General features: G+C 33.1%; 1 protein-coding gene across 1 annotated transcript; it reads right to left on the bottom strand.

The window, feature by feature from the left end:
* Positions 1–1135: 1135 nt before the first annotated feature.
* On the bottom strand, positions 1136–9694 carry LOC127128766 (T-complex protein 1 subunit zeta 2). The gene is made up of 15 exons (XM_051058137.1): positions 9435–9694; positions 9296–9359; positions 8407–8542; positions 7615–7766; positions 7414–7461; positions 7197–7289; positions 6260–6366; positions 5038–5152; positions 4808–4894; positions 4343–4547; positions 4105–4199; positions 2599–2667; positions 2406–2513; positions 2169–2287; positions 1136–1470 (listed from the first exon to the last, which is right to left on the bottom strand). Exons 1-15 carry the CDS (start codon positions 9566–9568, stop codon positions 1395–1397), a joined length of 1608 nt encoding a protein of 535 aa, XP_050914094.1. The 5' UTR covers positions 9569–9694; the 3' UTR covers positions 1136–1394.
* Positions 9695–10556: the final 862 nt, after the last annotated feature.

Here is a 10556-nt window from a genome sequence, read left to right as displayed (position 1 = left end):
TTTTTTCTTAAGTGTATTCTAAAAAAAAAACTCGCGCAATAATGATTTTACATGTCTATCTGAGTTTAGTTAAAATCCTATATGTAGAGCTGTCAAAATGTGTTGGCCCATATGAGTCGGTCCGTCCGACTCGAGAAATCATAGGGCTCGAACCCTAAAATTATAACTTATATTTTTTAGAATTTTTTTAGATCAGCCCTAAAAATCTATTATCCATTAGGGTTAGCCCATATGGACCATAGATAGTCCATTAGACGCGCATAAGTATAAATTTTAAAAAATATACACTTATATTGTCTTACTCCAAAATAATAGTGATATTTTTCACCTCATTAAATTTTCTCTCTTCTATTCAATCTTCTTATTTTAAACCTTATTTTATTAATTTTTTTATGATAAATTTTCAAGTATTATTTTATATAATTTAGAAATATATTATAATTAAAAATACATTATAATATTTATAAAAGATAATGTAATACTTTAAAATTTATTATGTTTAAAATAATATAATTTTTAATTTCATTTATAATAAATATTATAAAATTTTAATTTCAATTTTTTATTTAAAAAAATCTTATTAGGGTCAGGTAGCCCAAAATCTATCAAAAACCGAATTAAGATAGTAATTTTCAAATCCATATTACAAAGTGGCTTTTTAAACCCAGCCCAAAAAAAACCAAGCCCAGTCCAATTAAAATCCTATTAGGATCGGATAACCCCCATTTCGACAGTACCCAATGCATATAAAATTTTATAGAACATTCACAAAACATAAGTGAACTAATACTTTGTATAGACTATATGCATATAAACATTTAGTATACCATTGCTTATTTATAATGAAAACATAAAACATAGCGTATCCAACTTATAAGATGTCGAAAACAATATTCCAGGCAAACCCCAGAAACTTTCCCTTTTATATCCTCTAAAATTTAAAACGACATGTTAATGATATCATGGCAATTTCTATTTTGTTGGTAATTTCGAAAATGACAATTAGTAACAATGTATTGACTTTTCATATAAAAATACTATGAAAATACAAAAAATCAAAACCAAAGTGTTAGAGCTAGAATAGATGATTATGAAGATGAAAGTTACTCCCGCGCCTCCTGAACTACAAAGCAACTATCAAAGATGAATTGCATTTCAAACTAAACCTATAACATAGATTATCCTTACAAATACATAAAATGGCCAAAAATTCAGTCATAGTAGAGACTTCATACATGCCTACAATGTAGTTAGAAGAAAAAGTAAAACAACAAATACAATCCTTTCACTAAGTAAGCAAGCAATTCATACAACAAACCCATTGTTTGACACGTCAAAATAAATAAAACTCGCGCAAACAATATTCAAATGAGAAAGTTCAGGTGAGAGAACATCTAAGTTGGCTTCCGCATGTTACGCCCAGCACGAATTACTTCATCCACCAATAGCAATTGAGATGCTATAACTGGCCTGTATAGCATTGAATTGAAAGTAAGAAACATATAACTTCATTGCGGTCACCAGACCAACATGTGTGCAACTTAAGACAGCTGCTCATTTTAAAGATGTGATTACAAATGTTAAGCTTAGGGTTCGGTCAACTAGTGTTTTTAGGGTGAGTTTTAACCATACCTGCAAGGCATGGTACTTCCCTTTTTCACAGTTCTTTTATAATCCCCCACTATATGTCATGTTGAGGACTCTAAAAACCCATTAAACCACATGCTATGTAAACAAATAGGAAAGTATGAGGATGGAAGGTGATGCAACATATACTTTTTAAAACCCATTCAATTTGTGTGAGCAATTTACTTTTAGTTACATCAGTGCCTACTAGTGCTTCTATCTTTTTTTCTTTTTACTTTTGATATATTAGTGCCTAATAATTAGTTTAACTTATGATTTAGATTTGTGTGGTTATGTTGCTTTGATTTGAGATATGCATTCATTTATTTAATTTGTTGTTTGCATGACATAATCTTGTTGGGCCGGAAAAAAAAACTAAAAAATCTATCCAACTCATCCACCTACCCTTGGTGTGATTATATTTATATTGTACTAGTAACTTTAAAATCTCAGTTCAAAAACCCAAAGAAAATGAGGAAAATAAAGGTGGACATGGGGTGGAAGTAAATTGACAGTGTCAAATAATCAATATAGAACCATACCCCGAGTTTATGATTTGGCGCTTCACAGAGTAGTTGTCATAAATACCCTCAATTTGAGGGTCTATAGGTTCTCCCGTGTTTTGGTTCAAACCAACAATATTCCCTCTGTCATGCTCTCCCTGAAAAAAAAACATTCAGCAAGTGCATTATTAATTACAACCTGTCTTCTACTTTATATGAACACATGCATACACATTAGAGGTGTGAAGAAATATAATAAATTTAAAGGAAGCATACCGTAAGGGCAATAATCACATCTTGAGTGTCAAGACCGGAGTTTTCAGCAAGTGTCTTAGGCACCACAAGAAGTGCATCAGCAAAAGCCTCAACACCAAGTTGTGCACGCTGTTTCAATGTTATATCATTGTTGAAATATCCAACTGACAAATAAAATAAATGAAACTTGGAAAACATAAGTCATTTATATTACCCCTTGAACAGTTTTCTTAACTTCATTTATCAGATGTTGTCTCGCGGCAACTTCAAATGCACCAGCCCCCTGAAAATGGCAAGAAAATTCACTTCATGTCCATCACAATCACCATGAGAAAAGTTGCAAAACAAAGTTCTGTTTGAAGGATCTACTAAGTCTATAAAGTACTGTACTACTAACAAAAGCTAGTAGAATTGACTGTATTTGATATCATCGTGGTTTTGTTGCATGCTTTCCCACAATTTTTCAATCAGAAAAGAAACATTTTCAAGGGTTTTTCTGAACCGGGTCACGAACCCAGCACGCGAACCTGAATTCCTGGGGGCATTGAACAGAAACGGTCATTCTTCCGAAAAACGACGATTCCACCATTTTCACGTGTTATCTTGGTGATTCCGGCAGCGCCTACCAAATATCGATTCTGGTCATTCTACGGCACAGTGGGGAGTTGCAAGATCGCAAAATAGTACTCCCTCCGTCTCATAAAAAGTGTCTCATTTGCACTTTTTCTCTGTCTCAAAATAATTGTCCCTTTACATTACCAATACAACATTATTATTATTTTTACACTACTATATCCTTATTTATTAACTTTCACTTAATTCGACTACACTATAAACTATAATTAATAAGGGTTTTCTAGTAAATAATATTAGTTTTATCAATAAAATCAACACATCTAATTATTTTCTTAAGAACCGTGCATTGCTCAAATAAGACACTTTTTATAAGAAGGAGAAAGTATGATCCTACGAGTGGGATCGCGATTTTGACTACCATGTTCGGAAGTTTTTTCAACTATACATATGTAAAAAGAGCTTTTAATCTATCCCAATTAGATATTTGCAGTGACTAAAGCATTGAGAAAGTTTTTTCAACTATACATATGTAAAAAGAACTTTTAATCTATCCCAATTAGATATTTGCAGTGACTAAAGCTTTGAGAAAGGACAATATTTGCAGTGACTAAACAGTGTACTAAAGTTAAGTCCAAAAAGATTTCTTTTTTGGTTCATTATGTTCTGAAACATCTAACATTATAACATTCTCAGTATGCCATCCTTCCTGGAAACTGTTCCATTGTTTGGATTAATTAAAAATGGATCGAATGGAGTGGAGCTTGACGGAATGCATTCCATCCCATTTCATCACTTTTTGTACCTCCGATTGGGGCGGAATGACAAAATTGCTCTATTCCATCATGAAATACCCAAACAATGGAATGACATCTTTATTCCATTCCGCTCCATTCGACTCCGTTCCGCTCTGCTCCATTCGACTCCGTTCCACTTAGTTTGTTGGACCGTATCCAGTCATAGCCTAAGTATTTTATATGAGGATAAACCATGTTGCCTTCATTTTAAAGAACCGCCAGAACTTTGATTGAGAAAATTAACACGGTATGAAGTGGACAAATAACACACAAGCATGTGACAAGAAGAAAAACTTGTATACTAGTACAGATATCAAAATAATTGATTGACTAATCAAATTAAATCTTACCAAGACAACAGATTCATCTTCAATGGTATTCTTTACTGCCCTCAAACCATCACGGACAGCGTCTTTAATCTGAGCTATTGTGTGGTCATTAGGACCTGGATCATTATGAAAGCATAAGCACTGCAGATTAATCTTTAGCTTAAATCCAAAAATGGCAATAAAATGGAACAGAGGTTGCTGTAAAGATGCAATGTGAGCATCTGCTTGACAAATTCAATGTATGTGTTGGGAAACGTACCTTTAATCAAGATTGTGCATGAAAAGGGATTCTTCACATTCTCCACGAATGTGTATTTATCTTCACCAAGGACATGTTCATATACCAATCCTGCCCAACCTAGAGATTCTGGAGTCAAGTCATCTACGGAGTTAACAGCCTCTCCTCCACAGGCCAAAACTAATCTTTCCATGTTTCTCCTCTTTGCTCTGCGTAGGGCAATTATCTAAAACACAAGGACAAAAGATCAAAAGATGAAACAGTACAGGGCATGGAAAATTGCAACAAGCGTCAGCCTAAGTATATAACATTAGCAACATGCAATTGGTGCCCCAAGTGTTACATTATTATCTGGTTTACTTTGTCTATCATTTTTTTAGTAAAAGACAGTGGATGCGATTAAGATCCCTTCGTAAGAATCTGAACTGATAATTGTTTTAAAGCAATTTGGGCAGAATGTCAAGTGAACGCTCATATGTTACTTACGCCTTCCCTTGCAAGCATGTCCAATGATGGGGGATCAATTCCTTTTTGGTTGATGACAACAAAACTGCTATCATTATCAGAACAGACCTGCACACATAGATGCACGAAGGCAGTTAGACAAGAGCAATGAGATCAGTTTTACTATTTCTTACAATATAGCAGAATACCAAAATGTTTGACCACAGAGAAACATGTAAGAATCAAAACATACAAGGGAAAATCTTTTATACCTTTCTTTTCAGTTCAATGATTTTTTTAACTTTTTCATCAACCTGACGCCTTTCAGCTATAACCATGGCCTCTCTCTGTTCAGCATTTGAGTAGAAAAAACCTGAATTTATTTCACTGAAAAGAGAAAATGTTAATCTACATACATTTGACTTGTAAACTTGTATTTAAATTAATAAATGAATACTATGCAACTGCCTAATATTCTACATTTCAAATACTAATAACCATAATAACAGTATTCAAATTGAGACTACAGAGTGCAATTCTATATCTGAGCCTAGCCAAGTTTACTGAGATTTAACTTTTCAAGTTAATTTATTCAAAATTAAAATAGTCATAAACTCAGGCAATACTACGTAAATTTGAGGGTTTGACAACCTTGGTAACATATACAAAATCCAACCATCAAAGAAAAAGACAAGGCTGTAACTATGAAATCATAAAATGGAAAACATTTATTAACATGATACATAAATGTCGAGCAAAGAAAAATTTATATGGGTAAAAGCTAAGTAATTCTTTTTAAAAAACAGTGTGATATAGTAATAGAACAAAGGTTATTTAACGTTAACTGGAGCTAGTTAGAGCAACATAATAGATTGACTAACAAATTCAGTTCTTTTGTAGTGCACATAGACTTGATTAAAACAATTTTTAGAAAGTTGACATAAAATTCAGTCCGATAGCAAAGACATAAAATTAAGGGAGATTACCCACAAACTTTCCAATTAATCTAAGAAAGTATGACATAATTTGAAGTTAACAAAACCTTTCTTAGTAATACAGAATAAACATAAAAATAAAATTTACATTGATGAGAACACTTCATGAGCTCATACACACTTTCCTACACAACACAATGTGTTCAAAGAAACAAAACTACAAGCACAACAGTAGATGTGCCAGTTCAAGAAAAGCTAACAAGTGGTAAACCCCAGAAGCAACACATTTAACATTCATAGTTTTATTATACCAGTATTAAACCAAATACAAATTGAGAATAACTAAACTCATACATCAATTTCAATATTATTCACTTATCTATAACAAGCTTGTTTGGGTTGTGTCCATGCACAAGGGAATATGAATGACGGTGTCTTTAACTCTTGAAACTCAGTGACATTTGTTTATAGTAAAAGGTGAAAAAACAAACTGATTTCTATTTAAATATGACAAACTCCCACACAGAAAACATAGGTTGGAAGATATTGAGTTGATTACCTCTTTTCGTATTCTAGAGATACATTGCATGTCAAGATATGACAGTTCTCTGCACGTCGCTTCATATCAGGGTGTCGAGAACCATGATCAAGGACAAGACCCTCAACCTATAAAAAATAGATGAGATGAATAATTTCAAGAGAATAATTTGGGAAATTGTTTGTAACCCAGTACATAAAGTGAACTATAAGTCTATAGTTAAAAGTGACGGAAGAAAGGGCAAGTTATAGTTAAACACGGGTCACTATTTGTGTTATTCTAGATTGTACATGATGAAGAATGAGTAACTGGGCTAATCAAAACCATTAAGATAGGGAAAATATGAAAATTATGGGTGAACATACACAAGAGAGAAACCTGTCGAGAGATAAAGCTGAGCGGTTTTCACTCAGCTTGGCAACCAACAATTAAAGAATGTCACAGATAGTAACGAACACACTAGAAGCTAAAGTCTTTTGGCATTTTGTAATACGTAAGAACAACCAAATGTAGCAAAACATACAATGTTACTACAACAAAACCTTAAGTGCTTTCATCACAACGTAGACTGCTTTTGACCACAATTATCAAACAACTGTCCCTTCCATTATAAAACAGTTATGCATTAACTAGATTGCAATTTAGCCAAAATCTGTCCCGACTGTTTTTCAACATATACAGATTAGGGCAATGATTTTAGCTAAAACAAAGTATCCATACTAAACAGATACTGCTTACTACAATGACAGATACTGCTTACTACAATGACAGATACTGCTTACTACAATGACAGATACTGCTTACTACAATGACAGAAACTCGTTACAAAGTACCCATACTAAACACATCAACATTCCCAGACGTATACAAGTAATATGAAATTCAGGAAACTGATCAAATTAAAAACAATAATACAACGAACTGAACATGTTCAGCAGAGGAGTGGCTAAAAACATACCAAGCGTGTGTCAACATCAAACTTGTGCCGCATGTGCATAATCTCAACCATAAACAGATCAATTGCTTCCTCAGGCTTACGGATGCATAAAATCTATCATAGCAAATTCATTGAACACCCGGTTGTAGAAGGTTAAAAAGACGAACAATAAAATAAACACACTAAATTTCCATAATTACAAGGACTCGATAAATATCAATATCTCGATATCACTCACCGCATCAACAATTATATTAGTCAATTGATCAGCAAGTGCCTCATACAACTGCAAATGAGAAGGAAACATAAAATAATGAGAATGTAATGCTATTAGCCAACTGAAAAACTATGCTGTTAATTTATTTGTTCAATATATCCATAAATACCAAAATTTTATCAACTACCATTTAAAACAAGGATAAATTGAAACAAAATGCACCTTTGTCCTCACTGTAGTTCTTGCTACCATCTTGAGCATCTCTATGTCAGGCCTGTCACCCATGACAACAGGAGTCTTAAACTTCTCAAGAAATTGTAGAGTTGCTCTCTTTGCAATTTCAAAACCATCAACCAATACACGTGGATGCATACCTAAATAATCATATTTCTATTAGCATTTGATGCAAAGCAATGATGAAAAATACACCAAACAAATGTCCACACACTCACAGACTAGGATGTGTCTTTGCTTGCCCAAATACCTATTTCAGGATGTGACTACATTTATTGTGTCTTCCGTACGGCTAATGATTGTCAGAAGGGGATTGGTCTTGCATACAAAGAGATTGTGTAATCATAATACATTTGTAACTTAATCATTTTAGCAATGTGATATTTTCCTGTTTTGGAGGATTTCTTAATTCTTATCATCACCCAAGTTACATTTTTTTTATTCTCTAAATCTATTCTTACGGCAACTTGTGTTTTTCATAGGGAAAAAGTACCTAATTTGGATTGTCTTGCTATGGGAGCTTCTAGAAAAGTCAAATTGTAGAGGTTGAGTTCAATATATTGAAATCTACTAGTTAAAATGTTGACAATCATTACAATTTCATCTCAACTTTCTTTTCCTTCAAGTGCTGCATGAAAAGTTCATCCAAACAATATCATGCTATATTTAGCTTAGCTTTATAACAGAATGTTTTCATGTGGTGCAAATGAAATTAAACGAACAACTTCATAACCAATTGACAATCACACAAATGAGCAACAGGGCGAAAAACTCTCTAACCTTCATCAATATAACGGTCAGATTGTTTCATAAGTTCCCCAATGAAAAGGACAGTAGAAGTTGTGCCATCTCCACTAATATCATCCTGGGCAACCGCCGTCCTAGCAATCATAATAGCAGTCGGATTCTGAATTTGCTGTATATAACCAACAAATAAAAACAGCTTAGAATTCCAAAAAATTTCCAACAAAAAGAAACATGCAAATTTATTTCATTTTACCATAACTGTTTCAAACAAAACATAATCGCAGACTATTCAAAACTAGCACATCAACAAATACCAAACACAACACTAACACATCAACATTGCTAATAATTTAATGTAACTACATGCGTCAACATTACTAAAACATTCTTGTTACCGTGCATCAACATTACTAAAACCATTTTTAAACCAAACATAAGGCCCGTTTGGATGGGCTTATTTGAGCTTATCTACTGCAATAAGATTTGTGACACTGTTTGCGAGACTAATTTTTATAAATTGTTTATCTACAGCTTATGACATTTTTCCTAAATTGTTTTGAACTTATTTTTATAAATTCTTAAGACATAATTAATAAAAACAACTTATAATGTATATAAAAACAATTCAAATTTATTTCATTTTTTGTTATAAAAATAGCTCATACGAGCTTATTCATAAACGCTGATTTTGATAAGCACTTCTGCTATAACCTGTTTATAAAGCACCAACAAGAACACAACTCTAATTTGTAACTGTATATATGCGTGTCAAGTTTACTATAACCATTTCCAAGTAAACACAAACTTAAACTACGAATGACAACACAGACATATTTCATAGTCGTGTTAACTTTATACGCATCTTCAATCGGTGCAACGTAGATCATAGCAAAACAAAAATAGCAGAAAAAGTGAAACTAACCATTTCTTTCAAGAGAGTGTTACCATCTTTGGTGAGTTTGATATCACCAGAACCACCAACGAGCCTGATTCAGAGAGAGAAAGTTAGGTTAACAAATCAAAAATGGAAATGAAAATGGAGAACGTAGAAGAGTTCGTACATTTTGATTGTGCCTTTAGGACCTAGATTGGATTTGAGAACATCTTGCAAACCCTTAGCGGCATTGATGTTCATGTGAAGTGCCGCCGATTTGTTCAGAACTTCGGCGTTAGGGTTCAACACTCGTATAGACATTTTCGCTTTTTTTTCTCAGCAACGACAACTGAAGCTACGATATGGAATCGATCAGAGTGTGCGTGAAGTGAAATGGGAGTGAATGAACGAAGAAGGGAAGAAAATAAGCGGTTTTAGGGGTTTGGAGTTGCAGTGAAACGACGGCGTTTTGGACTGGATTTGTAGGAAGTTTTTGGGCTTTACCTACCAATATTCACTTTTATTTAATTTCATTTGGAAAAAACTTTCCTGCACCCCCTGAATTTTATCTGGCACCCCCAAATTTTCTATCTCACGCGAAAAATGTGATAGGCCATTTAAAAGGTTCATCATGCATTTTTATCGGCATTTAAAAAAAATCGATGTTTGACAGTTTTTATCGATTTTTTCAGAAACTCCATGAAGTATCGATTTTTTTTTCAGAACCTTGAAAAACTAGTGTGTTGATTTTTAATGGTTGAGATTTTGTCACACTTTATTAGGATTGTGATTGTACCAACAGTTGTGTGTGGTTCATAATGATTTAAAACTTGTATGAATATTCATCATATATTGTTAACAAAAATACCTCATAGTGTCTCAATTTTTGTATGAAACCTCTTGTTAATTTTAGACTCACAGAGGACACCCTTCTTACTGTTCTGAAATTCAAACTATATAATCTCTTGCACCACACAGACAACAGAAAGGTGCTTAAGATCGAATATTTTTCACCATCGATTATTAATGAAGGACGTGTGAAGTTTACAACTTTTAGATGAAGACTGCTGAAGATTTGAAAGTTATGTAAACCACATATCGTCGATACGAAACAAAGGGTTTGATCGAGATGGATGTGACAGTTGCAAGGTCTATCAATGTTATTATAAAGATGTTAAAACATCCTTAATCAACCAATAATATTTAAGTCTTGTGATTGTTATTTTCTTATTAAATTATGTTAAGGAGTGTTCGTGTTAAGTTAGGTTCATCATGCAATAATGTAATGTTAAATTTCATCTAATGAAAT

The sequence above is a fragment of the Lathyrus oleraceus genome, chromosome 3 (assembly GCF_024323335.1).
Source record: "Lathyrus oleraceus cultivar Zhongwan6 chromosome 3, CAAS_Psat_ZW6_1.0, whole genome shotgun sequence".
Taxonomy (NCBI): Eukaryota; Viridiplantae; Streptophyta; class Magnoliopsida; order Fabales; family Fabaceae; genus Lathyrus; species Lathyrus oleraceus.
The sequence above is the reverse complement of the archived record's forward strand: the minus strand, read 5'-3'. Positions and strand labels throughout refer to the sequence as shown.